The following is a 14,588-nucleotide window of genomic DNA, read 5'->3' as shown; positions in this document are numbered from 1 at the left end:
TCTGTGTCAAATAAAAAACCAAACAAAAATCCAAAATAAAACAAACAAACAAAACACCCCAAAGCAAAAACCAAAACAACAGCAAATATTAGAGAAGGCGTCAGTATTGCTATAGGAGATACAAACACCACAGGCAGAGAGGGCACAGTTCAGTTCCTGCTTAGCCACTGTGTGCTGGACATGGCCCAGTCCTTTCCTGTGTGTCTCGTCATCTTATGGGCCCTGTGAATGGAGCCAAGAAGATTAGTAGCTACCATTTATGTGCTGGATGCTTTAAAATTGTGTGAGTGTGTGTGTCTGTGTGTGTATGGTGTGTGTGTGTGTGTATAGTGTTTGTGTCTGTCTGTGTGTGCGTGTGTGTGGTGTATGTGTGTCTGTCTGTCTGTCTGTGTGTGTCTGTGTGTGTGTGTGTGTGTAGTGGGTGTGCCTGTGTGTTATGCTAGATTCTCGAGCGGGGGAGATGGTCCTGGGAGTGAATGTGCTTACCCTATCCTGCCAAGTTGATGTCCTATCAGGCACCTGCAGTCACAACACTTCCACAGCCAGATGGAAGGTGGAGAGAGAGGCACCTGAAAGCTGGCGGATCAGGTGTGGCCTCAGAACAAAGCTTTAACATGGCGGAAGGCGGGAACCAACTCCCTAGAGTTGTCCTTTGATTTCCAAATGAGTGCTGTGGTCAAAGTGTATATACTCTTTGTCTCTGAAACATCCAATTGATCAATTGATTAATAATTTTTTAAAAGATTTATTTATTCATTTATTATGTACACATTTCTCTGCCTGCTTGTACCCCCGGAGGCTAGAAGAAGGCATCAGATCACATTATAGATGGTTGTGAGCCACCATGTGGTTGCTGGGAATTGAACTCAGGACCTCTAGAAGAGCAGTCAGTGCTCTTAACCACTGAGCCATCTCTCCAGCCCCCGATTAATGATTTTTTAAAAAAAGAAGATCTATTTTAGAGCCGGACGTGGGGACGTGGGGGTGAATGCCTTTAATCCCAGCACTGGGAGGCAAAAGCAGGTGGATTGCTGTGAGTTCGAGGCCAGCCTGGTCTACAAAGTGAGTCTAGGACAGCCAAAGCTACATACACAGAGAAACCCTGTCTAGAAAAACCAAAAGAAAAAAAAGAAAAAAGATCTACTTTACATATATCTGCACATACACCTGCATGCCAGAAGAGGGCATCAGTTCCCAGTATAGATGTTTGTGAACCACCTTGCTGGAACTCAGGACCTCTGGAAGAGCAGAGCCTCTGCCTCCCAGTGCTGAGATTAAAGGCATGCGCTACCACCTCAGACCGTAATCTTAAAGCTGCGCCATTTCTCCAGCCTGGATTAATTTTTTAAAAAAATAGGCCTGGAAGCTGGGCATGGTGGCGCACGCCTTTAATCCCAGCACTTTGGGGGGGGGGGTGGGGGGGGGCAGAGGCCAGCGGATCGCTGTGATTTCGAGGCCAGCCTAGTCTACAAAGTGAGTCCAGGACAGCCAAGGCTACACAGAGAAACCCTGTCTCGAAAAAACCAAAAAAAAAAAAGAAAGAAAGAAAAAAAATCGGCCTGGAGATAATATGACACAGTGGTTAATGTCTGGGTCCAGAGCAAGCTGAACAAACCATTCAGCATGGATCTCGGATACGGATGGTTTCTTGAACTCAACCCCCAAGACTGACCATGGTCAGAGACACAGAGTGGACTTCAGGAGCCAAACTGTGACATTTTGTGTTTCTCAGAGTTAGCTTATAAAGGCAAAAACCAAAATTAGCTTAAGGGGGGGGAGTGGCGGGGGCTCGGGGGACGACGACTAGGACAATGACAGTGGAACAGGACAGTCACCTTTGATGTAAATTCTTTTTTTGCCAACTAGACAAAGCAGCTCTAGCTGACCTTTAATTTGATTGGCCCCCAAGTAGAGTTTACAGTTAGGGCCAGCTACACTTATGTTTGGGGAATTTCTAGGAGCAGCAAGGCCACAGAGTATGCTGAACATAAACACGGTTTTTGGTCAACCTGACCTTGTAGCGAGAGCATTCCCCTATATCAGCAACAAGCTGAGATGATGTGGCCGCTGCCCAAAAGGAGCAGGCCTCAACAGTTAAGAAGAAAGGGCCCGGGTTGTGCTCTGGGCACACATGCGACAGCTCGCCTTTACGTGCAGTTCTAAAGGATCCGACCCTGTCCTCCGACCTCTGAGGGCTCACGCACACAGGTGGTACCCATGCACACACTCAGCGCACAGGCACACACACACACACACACACAAAACTAAAACAACTACTGGGCGTGGAGAGACGAGGCAATGACCACTTACTGCTCTTATGGACCCAGGTTTGATTCCTGACACCCACATGGCGGCCCAGAACCACCCTTAACTCCAGCTCCAGGGAACCTGATGCCTTCCTGTAATCTCTGAAGGAACTGGGCACTGCACGTGGTACAAATAAATACATACACAGGTAGGGGAAAGACTCGCACATAAGTCTTACAAAATTGCAAGCATGCATTTCATAAATTTTAGATTCTGCTCTGGAGAGAAAATGTGATAATAGTCTTCCTGAGATTGGTTTGTTTTGTTTAGCACAATGATCTCCTAGTTCTACCCATTTTCTTGCAAATGACATCATTTTATTGTCCTTTACACCCTAAAACTCCACTGTGTCTTTGTCCACTCCTCTGTTGATGGACTTTTTCAACCTTCTTGCCACAAATACTATTTCCGACCTTTCTATTCGTTCACCCATTCACCATTCATTTAGCATGTTTCATGTCTAATCCTTCAAGCATGCAAGTGGGTAAAGCAGCCACAGGAAGACGAGCAGTGGTGGCGCTCGCCTTTAATCCCAGGCAGAGGCAAGCGGATCTCTATGAGTTCGAGGCCAACCTGGACTACAGAGTGAGTTCCAGGACAGGCAGAGCTATTACACAGAGAAACCTTGTCTCGAAAAACCAAAAATAAAAAAAAATTTTAAAAAGCAGCCATAGGTCCTTGACAGCAAGACCAGTTCACTGCATGGAACAGCCCAGTGACAAGTGTGAGGAGAAAGGGGAAAAAGGCCTCGACGGGGAGGGGTGCAGACTGCTGGGCCTTCGCCATTGCCTGTGAGATGACCTGGGGAGGCTTCACTGTGATGGTCCAGCCCCAGCTTGACGGAGGCCAGAGAGAGTGTGTCCAGGAGGAGGAAGCAAGCTGGCTTTAGGACCTCCAGGCTGAGAGCAGGAAGCAGGACATGAGGTCAGAGGAGGGCGGAACTGCGAGGGCTCAGACAGTGTGGAGGAGATGTCCCGTCTTTCTTTTTAATTTTCAAAGAAGGGAAAATTATTGGTTGCAATTTAGAGACAGAGAAATTAAAAAAAAAACAAAAACAAAAAAAAAACAATATAAGCCCTGGCATCTGCTTGAAGGCCTTCTTGTCATTCCAAGGTAGAGAACGGGATTTTAGTTTTGAGGAAGTGTCTCACTGGGCCATCAGCAGTCAAAAGGCCATTGTTCCTTCCCCTGGCAAGAGGAGGCTGCGGTTCTGGCTCACGCCCCGCCCATAAACAACTCTGGAGAGAGTGGAAAAACAGGCTTCAGGGCCTGGTGAGTCACTTCTGGGGGCTGGGGAGGGGGCCTCTGGTTGTTGTTATGCAGCCCCAGGTTCAGGTAGCTGCCGCAGGCCACCGTAGCCCGGGACTGCCACCTGGCGGCCACATTCTGACTTGGTGTAGCCTCGCAGCTGGTCAGGGTAGGTGAGGCCTGAGGTCCATGGCAATGAATGGGCAGTTGCTATGAACTGGCCCATCAGGCAGGCCCTGGAGAGGCTCTCCAAGCTAGCACTCAGGTGCCATCCTCTGTCACACAGCCCTGGTTGTCACTGTCCAGGCACAGGACTCAGGCTAGCTGTGGCTGTCAACCTGCCCATGCTTCATACTTCGCAGGCCTCTTGCAGCCTCAGGGTCACTGATGTTGTTGGCTCACTCTCGCTAATGGTTGCCCGAGGTCTGGGCACCGGGCCACCGCTCACCCTCCAGCGAGGGTTAAACATTAGTGGGAGGTTATCGGGTTTGGAAAGGGGGTGGGGATCTCATTTGCAACAGTCTTCTCTGCTGGGCCTGCCAGGAGCGGCCAGCGGATCCCACCCGAGCCCATACAATGCCCGTGGAGGAGTTCGTGGCTGGCTGGATCTCCGGTGAGACATTTTTCTTTCTTTCTGTCATATTAGCCTTAAGGGTGGGTCGCTTCCCGGGGCAGTGGGGGTGGGGGGGACGGTGAGTCCTCAAGAGGAGTTGTTCTGCCTGAAGCATTCAGCAGCCAGCTGTCTTCAGAGCCTTCTTGGAATGGCCAAGGAGGCAGCTGGGAAAGCGGCTCAGAAGGAACTGCTTCTGCATCCCAGGCCAAGCTGCCGGAGAACGCCGAGGACCTCCATGCAGGGAGCAGCTCCCCCAAGCCCCCTTCTCCCAGACCAGTGCTAGGGGCCCAGAACACATTCACCTTTGATCTCACCGGCTGTCCTGGCTTCCCCTTTGGAAATCTGCCCTACCTGGCAAAGGGTGGCACTCCCGAGCCTTGAGGAAGGACACCAAGAACCTGTCGTCACTCCCCCCCCCACCCCCCCATGATACACCTCACTCCCCAGGCCACAGAAGCAGCATTTTTGTGGAGAATAAGACTAGTGGGTGAAGCCGGGTGCGGTGGCGCACGCCTTTAATCCCAGCACTCTGGAGGCAGAGGCAGGTGGATCGCTGTGAGTTCGAGGCCAGCCTGGTTTACAAAGAGAGTTCCAGGACAGCCAGGTTTCTTACATAGGGAAACCCTGTCTCAAAAAACAAAACAACAACAACAACAACAAAAACAACAAACTAGTGGGTAGATTTCTCCCCTGGGGCTGGCAGGGCGTTGAGAAGGCTCCCAGCTCTGCACTGAGAGTCGGACAAGGTAGAAAGCAGGAGGAAGGGGCCAGCAGGGCCTGTTCTTATTCAAGGCCACAGAGCTCTGAGAGGAAGGCAGAAGTACAGTTGGCAACAGTAGCCACACCTTCTAGAGCTGCTGTTCTCAACCTTCCTCAGCTGTGACCCTTTAATACACTTCCTCGTGCTGTGGTGACCCCCAACCACAAAATTATTTTGTTGCTACTTCATAACTGTAATTTTGCTACTGTTACGAATTGTAACATAGCTATCTGCTGTGCAGGGTATCTGATATGGGACCCCCACCCAGCTCACGACCCACAGGTTGAGAATCACCCATCTAGTGCCGCCTCTTCCATAGTCAGGGCTGGGGACAGTATTACAGCTGATTCCTTCCGTGTGTGTGTGTGTGTGTGTGTGTGTGTGTGTGTGTGTGTGTGTGTGACCACAGGTCTCCCTCCTTTTTCACAGCACCTTTGTGGCCCAGTACCAGGTGTGGTGGGGCAGGGGAGGCCATCTGGACTCTTCCTGGAGCCCCAAGAATGTAGGTGGTGGATGTCTGAGCACATCCCGCCTTCCTGCCCCGGCTTGCACCCTTTTTTCCTCTAGCACAGACTTGCTTCCTGGATTTGGCACTCAGCCCTCACTCTTTTTGTTTGTTGGTTGGTTGGTTTGCTTTGGTTTGGTTTTTTGAGACAGAATTTCAAAATGCTGTTTAGCCTTGGCTGTCCTGGACTCACTTTGTAGACCAGGCTGGCCTCGAACTCACAGTGATCCGCCTGCCTCTGCCTCCCGAGTGCTGGGATTAAAGGCACGCGCCACCACGCCCGGCTTTTTTTGTTTGTTTGTTTGTTTGTTTTTTGTTTTTTGTTTTTTGAGACAGGGTTTTTCTGCATGTATTCCTGGCTGTCCTGGACTCACTATGTAGACCAGGATGGCCTCGAACTCACAAGGATTCACCTGTCTCTGCCTCCCGAGTGCTGGGACTCAAGCCTCACTCTTACAGCCTTCTCGCCACCACAGGAGCTGTGGGCCTGGTCCTGGGGCACCCATTTGACACTGTAAAGGTGAGTGTTGCAGAGAAGCCGGAAGAGCAGTTGGCCTGGCTGGAACCCCGGGTGAGACGGCTTGGCTAACTGCCAGCATCTGCTGTGTGGATAACCCGGCCGCCACTGGGGGAGCAGCCCTGGCTTGCCCAACTGCCTCACATGCCCAGTGCTTTCCATCCAGGTGCGGTTACAGACCCAGAGCACGTACCAGGGAATTGTGGACTGTATAGTCAAGACTTATCGCCATGAGTCGGTAGGTAGCCTGCTTCTTTGGCGTAGGAGTCATCTGGGGGAACCTGGTGCCTGTTTCTTTTTCCTTGATAACAACCTCCAAGTCTTCAGCCCTGGAAGGTGCCTGGCAGTCATGTTGCACCCCAAAAGTAGAGTTGAGGTCTTTACAGCCTCCTACACCTGCTCTGGCTGCCTGAGACGGTGTTTAGACAAAAGTGATGTACAGCCAGGCAGTGGTGGCGCACACCTTTAATCCCAGCACTCAGGAGGCAGAGGGAGGTGGATCGCTGTGAGTTCGAGGTCAACCTGGTCTACAAAGTGAGTCCAGGAAAGCCAGGGCTACACAGAGAAACCCTGTCTTGAAAAAAAAAAACAAAACAAAAATAAAATAAAATAAAATTGAAGTGATGTACAGCTATCCTGGTCAGAGGTGGCAGCAGGACAGGGAAGCCCAGCATGCCTCCTACAATGCTCCCATGTCGCTTTGCAGGTCCTGGGCTTCTTCAAGGGAATGAGTTTCCCCATTGCCAGTGTAGCCCTGGTCAACTCTGTCCTCTTCGGAGTGTACAGCAACACGCTGCTGGCACTGACAGCCACCTCCCATCAGGAACGACGGGCCCAGCCACCCAGCTACACAAACATCTTCATAGCAGGTTGTACTGGGGGCCTCCTGCAGGTGAGAGGGTCATGGATGCACACACATGCAGGTGGCAGAGTGATGGCTCTGAGCCCTCTGCCCGCAGGGTCTCCCAGCAGCGCCTGTTAAGGCCCTCCTAAGGGGTAATTGTAGACACGGCTCCCACTGGCCTAGCCATGGAAACCAGGGGCGAGGATAAAATCAGAAAGTTGGGGGCCAGTGCAAAGAAGACGCCAGGCAGAAGCAGCCAATGCCTTCTCTGAGGCTTGCCCACTTTCAGAGGGTTCTACTAGCCCTGAGTTGTGGGAAGCCTAAGATGGGGGGTGACCTTTGACCCTGACTAAGGTCATCCCCAATGGAGCTGAGTTTGGCCCTGAAGTGATTATAAAGTGGTTCTGGCGATTGTCCTACCAGCTGAGCCAGGCCTGTGCCTGCTGTACTTGCTAACCATAATCTCTGAGCCTCCCGGAGCCACGGGTCACAGGCCTCAGGGGCAGCCAATCGCTGAGCCGCTCAGTCATTTGTTTTGGTCTTTGTTCTCGGCTGGGGCAGTGACCAGGCTCCTGTGAGGTAGGGTGGATACCACAGGAGCTTCCAGGCCCCAGAAGGGAGTTAAAGGGAGTGTCTGAGCAGAAAGGGACAAAGGGTTCCCGCTCAAGGCTACACCTCAGATGGGCTCCTGGGTGACCCTCTAATGGGCACCTGCCCCTGATGCCACTGATTGCTCACGGGACAGAGAGCGAGATCAGAGGACAAAGTCGGGGTGTGCACGCCAGAGGTTAATGATTAAAGAGACCCCAGAGAGTCCTGACTTCTCTTCCCTTCTCCTCTTCTCCTTGCTCCTTTTATTTTAAAAAGTTTGTTTATTTTTTGTTTTATGTGTGTGAGTGCTTTGCCTACACGTACGCATGTGCACCATGTGCGTACGGTGTCTGCAGAGGCCTGAAAGTGTTGGAGCTCCTGGAACAAAAGTTACCACAGATGGGTTTGAGCTGGCATGTGGGTGCTGGGAACTGAACCCCGGTCCTCTGCAAGAACAGGGAGTGTTCCTAAGCACTGCCATCTCTCCAACCCCTGTCCCTTTAGTGTTTTCAAAACAGGATCTTGTGTGCCAAGTGTGGTGGCGCACGCCTTTAATCCCAGCAGTCGGGAGGCAGGGCAGGTGGATTGCTGTGAGTTTGAGGCCAGCCTGGTCTACAAAGTGAGTCCAGGACAGCCAAGGCTACAGAGAAACCCTGTCTTGAAAAAACAACAAACAACAACAAAAAAAAAAAAAAAAAAAAAGAAAGAAAAGAAAGAAAGAAAAAGAAAAAGAAAAAAACCCCAGGACCTTGCTATTTAGCCCTGGTCGGCCTGTAATTCACTATGTAGATCAGGCTGATCTCAAACTTGTAACAATCTTTTCCCCAAATTCTGGGATTATAGTTTTATGCCACCCAACCAAGCTTTATGTTCCTTACTATATAGACATGTGCCCCCATGTTTCTTTTTTTTTTTTTTTAACAACAAAAATTCTTTTTCATTCATTTCACTCCAGGATTATCTTCTCCCAAAACAAAACCACGGAGAGAGTTTTTGCCCCTATATTTCTTAAACCTGGAGGACTGCACCCCTCAAAAACAGGAAGAAAACCTAAGACCCTCTATAACCTGACCCGACTTAGGCCCAGCCAGGCTCTGCTTCTCAATTGCCTTCTCCTCATCTCCCTGAAAAGCAGAACCAGGGACACAAGTGGTGACTGGTCCAGGCGTGTGCTGAAGCCAGGGTGTCCTGGGCCATCTGTCAGCAGGGTGTTGGAGCCAGTTGTGTTCCAGCGAGGAAGTGGGAGGAAGGGGCCAAGGCTGACAGCTTCTGATGGCACTAACTTTGCTTGTGGCTGGTTGAAGCTGCCCTGGTTAGTGAATTGGGTAACCTCGTAGGATCCAAGGTTCCCACCCCCACAAGATGCCCCTGTTTCAACCCCGGAGCTCCAGGTCAGAAGCCCAGCCCGGAATGGCTCAGCTTACCCTGGGGACAGGCTCTGGGAGGGACATCTGTTTCAAAAGGGCTCCACACCTCCTCCACTGAGGCAGAAGCTTGCAGTGTGGCCTGCACTCCCTAAAGCCCTTCACCAGTCAGCTGCCAGCCCCTCCACTACCAGCCAGGCCTCCATCTGAACGGCAGAGCTCAGGTGCATCTAGCCAAGTGCACACCAGTGACAGGTCAGCATCAGCCAGGGCCCTGCCTCCACCGCCTATGTGACACTGTGAGCAGTTTTCTTTGATTTTTAAAAAAACATCTTAGATTTTAATTCCAAAATTAAACTTAAATTCTGCCTGTGGAGACCGGAAGAGGGCATCTGAGCCCCTGTAACTAGAGTTAGAGGCAGCTGTGAGCTACCCATGTGGGTCCTGAGATCCAGAATCAGGTCTTTTGGACCAAACAGTATACACTCTTATCCACTGAGTCATCTCTCCAGCCCTGGCTGTTTTCCTTTCTTTCTTTCTTTCTTTCTTTTTTCTTCTTTAAAAATGTTTTAAAATTAATATATTTATGTGTGTACCATGTGGCTGCCTAGTGTGCAGGCCAGAAGAGGGCGCTGGATCCCCCGCAGCTGGAGTTACAGATGGCTATATAGAGCCATCATGTGGGTGCTGGGAATTGAACCTAGGTCCTCCGAGGAGCAGCTGGTGCTTTTAACTATTGAGCCATCTCTCCAACCCCCCACCCCCGCCCCCATGACTGGTTTATTGAAACAGGGTTTCCTTCAACTGTAGCCTGGGACTCACTGTGTGGCTTTGGCTGGCCTGGGACTCACTGTGTGGCTTTGGCTGGCCTGGGACTCACTGTGTGGCTTTGGCTGGCCTTGAACTCTTTGTAGTCCTCTCATCGAAGCCTCTGGAGTTGCAGGGATGAGGTCAACACACCCAGCTAGAACCTCATCTGAGCTTCAGTGGCTTCTCTTGCCTTTTCTGGAGATGGGGGTCTCACTGCATAGCACTAAACTGGCCTGGAATTCGCTATGTAGACCAGGCTGGCCTTGAACTCACAGAAATGGGATTAAAGGTGTGTGTCACCATGGCCAGCTAGCTGCTTGACTTAGTTACATCCCTGACTCAAACTTCCCTGGTGTGGTGACCTTCTGTTTTCCAGTGCAGTCCAAGGCCACCCCGGATCTGTGTCGTGGCTCAAGTGCCTACCAAATCCCACCTGTTACCACCATCTCACCCACACAAGCCTTTTTGGTCAGAGGCAGGGAGGGCCGCCCTGGGGCCTCAGACAGGCCTGAAGGAGAAAGAAAGGAGGGACATTCTAAGGGTCTGTTTTAGAACAAGGCCAAGGGGGGGCCTCCGACACCTACAGCATTAGTTCCTTCCTGCTTCCTGCTGCTGAACCCTCCTCCTCCTCTTCCTCCTCCTCCTCCTCCTCCTCCTTGTTTTTCGAGACAGGGTTTCTCTGTGTAGCCTTAACTGTCCTGGACTAACTTTGTAGACCAGGCTGGCCTCGAACTCACAGAGATCCACCTGCTGGGATTAAAGGTGTGTGCCACCACGCCTGGCCAGCTTTTGCTGAACCCTTCTTGAGCCCCAGCCACTGCATACACGTGGTCCTCCCTGGAGTCAGGGAGCCCAGGAGTCTCCTCCTGTTCGTCCTTGAGTGCCTGTGCCTGCTATCTTGGGAGGAGGGGCCAATACCCAGCCTATCAGGCCTGATAATAAGGGAGGCTGCTTGTTCTCAACTGCGCCCAGACAATTGGCCAAACCCCCAGCCGTGTGTGTGTGTGTGTGTGTGTGTGTGTGTGTGTGTGTGTGTGTGTGTGTGCGCGCGCGCGTGTCCAGGAGTTGGTGGCATGAGCCTCTCTGCCCTGTGTGGCTGTAAACTTGGGATCCCAAGCCTAAGCCCCACCTTGCCCCCTTCATGTCTTTCTCTACAGGCCTACTTCCTGGCTCCTTTCGACCTCATCAAAGTCCGTCTACAAAACCAGACAGAGCCAAGGGTGCAGTTAGGGAGCGCTGAGCCCCGGTACCGGGGGCCTGTGCACTGTGCAGCTTCCATCTTGAGAGAAGAGGGACCCTGGGGACTGTTCAGAGGATCCTGGGCCCTGGTGCTGAGGGACACCCCCACGCTGGGAATGTACTTTGTCACCTATGAAGGGCTATGTCGCCAGTACACACCAGAAGGCCAGAATCCCAGTGAGTGTGCTGGGGTGGGGTGGGGTGGGGTCAGTGGGGTGGAGGTACAGCAGAGGCCAGGGAGGGGACTAAAGGCTGAGGGATGTTCTAGTGTGACTCAACCCTGGCTCCCTCTGTCCCAGGTTCAGCCACAGTACTGGTGGCAGGGGGCTTTGCAGGCATAGCCTCCTGGATCACAGCCACACCTTTTGATGTGATCAAGTCCCGGATGCAGATGGACGGGCTGAAGGGAAGAAAGTACAAGGGGATGCTGGACTGTATGGCGAGCAGCTTCCGGCAGGAGGGCATAGGGGTCTTTTTCAAAGGCATGACCCTCAACAGTGCCCGTGCCTTTCCTGTCAATGCCGTCACCTTCCTCAGCTATGAGTATCTGCTGCGCTTGTGGAGATGAGGCTGGCCAGGCAGCACCAGCAACTCCACAGCGGAATCATGACTGACAGCAGCTTGGCAAAGCACGCTGAAGCACCCAGCTTGCAGGTGCAGAAGCAAGAGGGGCCTTGTATCGCCCAGAGAGTTAAGGAGCCAGTGTGCAAGAAACCAACGACCCTGGCCCCCTGCAGACTGCAAGACACACCCCTCCTCCAGCCACCTCAGCAGGCTGCTTCTTTCCAGGAAGCAGGGCCCCTGGGCACATACAAATCATCCAGACGGCCATGCCATAACTGCTCCTCTGAAGGAGCTCCCAGACTAGACCCTGTCCTGCTACCACCAGCCCTGGGGCTCAAAGCACTCCCCTGGACAGGAGAATGACTTCCATCTCTTTATGTCCAGAGCCCTTCAGAGAAAGCCAGGTCCCCAGCTCCTGGCTGCCCTGGCTCACTAAGTATTCCTCTCTCTTGGTCACTTCCTTCTGTGGTCCCTCATGTCCCAGGAGTGGTGTGGGGTAGCAACTTCTCAGCTCCCTGGATCTCCTCCAAGATCCAGGGAGAGCTCTGTCTCTAGGGTCCTTCCAGCCCCAGCTGACCGTGGGGTACCCTCCTGCCTACCTCAGTCATAACTATTTTTTTGTTGTTGTTTTTTGGTTTTCTGAGACAGGGTTTCTCTGTGTTAGCCTTGGCTGTCCTGGACTCGCTTTTGTAGACCAGGCTGGCCTCGAACTCACAGAGATCCACCTGCCTCTGCCTCCAGAGTCCTGGAATTAAAGGCGTGTGCCACCACACCCAGCCAGTCATAGCTTTTGTGCACAGTGCTTCGTGGTTAGTTTTTTGCTCCTCTGAGTTGTTAGGTTGTGTGAGTCTTGCGGTCAAGGTTGTACTTCTGTCTTTTGAACAGATACAGGCAATAAAGTTTCATTTGATAGTTCTGGTGATGCCCTCCTGTCTCTGCTTCCACTGCGCGCGCGCAGACACACACACACACACACACACACACACACACACACACACACACACACACACACACGCATCTGCTGAACCTTCCAATCCCACATCTACATCCTGGCCCTCTCCAGGTTGTCTCTTTCTCACCTACATTCTTCCTTACATTTGTCTAATACCCATCTCAATAGCTAAATTAGATTTAAAAACTGCCTGAGGGGCTGGAGCTAAGGCTCAGTGATTAAGATCACTGGCTGCTCTTCCAGAGGACCCAGGTTCAAATTCCAGCACCCTCAGGGCAGCTCACACCTACCTGTAACTCCAGGTCTGGTGAATCTGGTGCCCTCTTCTGGCGTCTGTGGGAATTGCATGCACATAACATCCATACTTGAAGGCCCAGGCTCTTCTCACTGCGTTTGTACCTCCCCCTCGTCTCTCAGTTCTTGTATCCTTTGAAACATCATTCTGTTTCCTTGGGCTGTGCCAACGGCTCAGAAGTCCAGCTTGCTGAGTCAAACCTCAGGGTTTCTGAGTCGGCAGGATTTTGAGGGCAAGAGGACGTATATTTCCCTAACTTCCCAGATGCAGCTGCAAGTGTGGGCCACACACTGAAATGTCACCCCCTCCTTGGTCACCTCCGAGTGTCTTTGATGCGTGATTCTGCTTCTGTCTGTCTCTCTAAACCATGCTCTCCATGGAGCAGAGACTCCACCCCTAGGTGCCTATCATCAGAACTAGAGGTGCACACGGGGGCTCTCCAGGAAATTGTTTTGAGAGTCTAGGGATGCACTTCAGCTGGCAGAGTGCCATGCATGCAAAAAGCCCAGACCGCAGCTGGAGAGACTGCTCAGCAGTTAAGAGCACTAGCTGTTCTTCCAGAGGACCCGAGTTCAATTCCCAGCACCCACATGGCAGCTCACAACTGTCTGTAACTCCAGTTCCAGGGGATCCAACACCCTCACACCTATGTACATAAATAATAAATAATTAAAAATAAAATAAAGTCCAGACCAATCCCCTCTATCACATAACATGGGGCGGGTGACAGACACTTATAACTCTAGCACTGGGTAGGTGGAGGCAAAAAGTCGGAAGTTCAAGGTTGTCTTTAGCAAGATATCAAGTTCAAAGTCAGATTAGGCTACACATGTGAGGCAAGACTATGGGCCAGGGCTGCTTCCTGAAGTGAGTAGTGACTCAGCGACCTGGGACAGAGAACCATGGAGAGAGAGCCTGGGACCCACACACTAAACCTTGAGTTCTTAGGTCTTGGGGAAGGTAACTCCAAGACTCAGAACGGGCTAAGACCCTCAAGGAACTATAGCGGTAAAAGGGCAGAGTGGAAAGCCTGCAGCCACCCGCTCCCACAATCTCCCACGGACAACTGGCCTGGCTCCCTGGAGTTGGCCTCTGAGCAGCTAAACAGTACATCTTCTCTGAGCCCCCTTCTGTACAGAAGAAGCAATGACGCATTTTTCTAGAAGCGAGCCACCACTGTGGTTCTAGTGTTTAGGGTGTACCTAAACATATAGGGCCCTGTCTCCTTTCTTTCTCTGAGACAGAGTATCACACCCAGCTCTGCGTAGACATTTTTCCTAAAAGAAGACACAGATGGCCAGCAAGAGCTGGGCAAGGGCCTGGGCCCCGTGCTGTGCGTCTTTAGTTGCAGTACTCGGGAGGCAGAGGCAGAGGATCGCTGGGTTTGAGGCCAGCCAGAGCTACAGGGTAGACTCTGTCTCTAAACAACAAAAACTAAAACCGACCAACCAACCAACCAACCAACCAGACAGACACAAACAAATGACCTGGACAAAGTGGCTCCCACCTGTAACTTGCCATTCTGGACACTGGACATTCTTAGACAAAGGTTCAAGTCTAACCTGGGCCAAACACAAACACACAGGGATTTTTAAAAAGTTTCCAGCTGGAGCCGGGCGTTGGCGGCGCACGCCTTTAATCCCAGCACTCGGGAGGCAGAGGCAGGCGGATCACTGTGAGTTCGAGGCCAGCCTGGTCTACAAAGCGAGTCCAGGACAGCCAAGATAACATAGAGAAACCTTGTCTTGAAAAACCAAAAAAGCAAACAAAGAGGCTGAAGCCGGCTGTGGAGATGCCTCAGTGGTAAGAACACACGCTGTGTAAGCCTAACTCTGCTCCCTGAGACACAGAAAAGGCCTGATACAGTGGTGCAGATCTGTGAAACCAGCGTTCCTACAGTGAGCTGGGATGCTGTGCCGGACAGACATTCAGTGTTGAGAGCCCTTGTTGTGCTTAGAGGACCTGAGTTCCAATCCTAG

At 51.7% G+C, this 14,588-nt stretch overlaps 1 protein-coding gene across 4 annotated transcripts; it reads left to right on the top strand.

The window, feature by feature from the left end:
* Positions 1-3,175: 3,175 nt before the first annotated feature.
* Positions 3,176-12,277, top strand: SLC25A45 (solute carrier family 25 member 45). 4 transcript variants are annotated; one of them, XM_084761377.1, is made up of 7 exons: positions 3,176-3,579; positions 4,099-4,168; positions 5,910-5,953; positions 6,117-6,188; positions 6,657-6,842; positions 10,717-10,975; positions 11,098-12,277. In XM_084761377.1, the coding sequence occupies exons 2-7, from the start codon at positions 4,132-4,134 to the stop codon at positions 11,364-11,366; spliced, it is 867 nt and encodes a 288-aa protein (XP_084617503.1). In that variant the 5' UTR covers positions 3,176-3,579; positions 4,099-4,131; the 3' UTR covers positions 11,367-12,277. The 4 variants fall into 4 exon arrangements, with proteins under 4 accessions (XP_084617503.1, XP_084617504.1, XP_084617501.1 ...); XM_084761376.1 differs by lacking the exon at positions 3,176-3,579 and having other exon boundaries at positions 4,118-4,168; positions 5,893-5,953; XM_084761378.1 differs by lacking the exons at positions 3,176-3,579; positions 6,117-6,188 and having other exon boundaries at positions 3,737-4,168.
* Positions 12,278-14,588: the final 2,311 nt, after the last annotated feature.

The sequence above is a fragment of the Acomys minous genome (genome assembly GCF_964271855.1).
Source record: "Acomys minous genome assembly, chromosome: 2".
NCBI lineage: Eukaryota > Metazoa > Chordata > Mammalia > Rodentia > Muridae > Acomys > Acomys minous.
This window is presented reverse-complemented; position numbering and strand designations above follow the sequence as displayed.

Bases quoted from the DNA above. Each gene is read 5' to 3' on its own strand.
- SLC25A45 (XM_084761375.1), top strand. From the start codon at position 3,768: ATGAACTGGCCCATCAGGCAGGCCCTGGAGAGGCTCTCCAAGCTAGCA. The intron at 6,843-10,716 runs GTGAGAGGGTCA...CTTTCTCTACAG, and splicing joins GTACTGGGGGCCTCCTGCAG to GCCTACTTCCTGGCTCCTTT. The intron at 10,976-11,097 runs GTGAGTGTGCTG...CCTCTGTCCCAG, and splicing joins ACCAGAAGGCCAGAATCCCA to GTTCAGCCACAGTACTGGTG.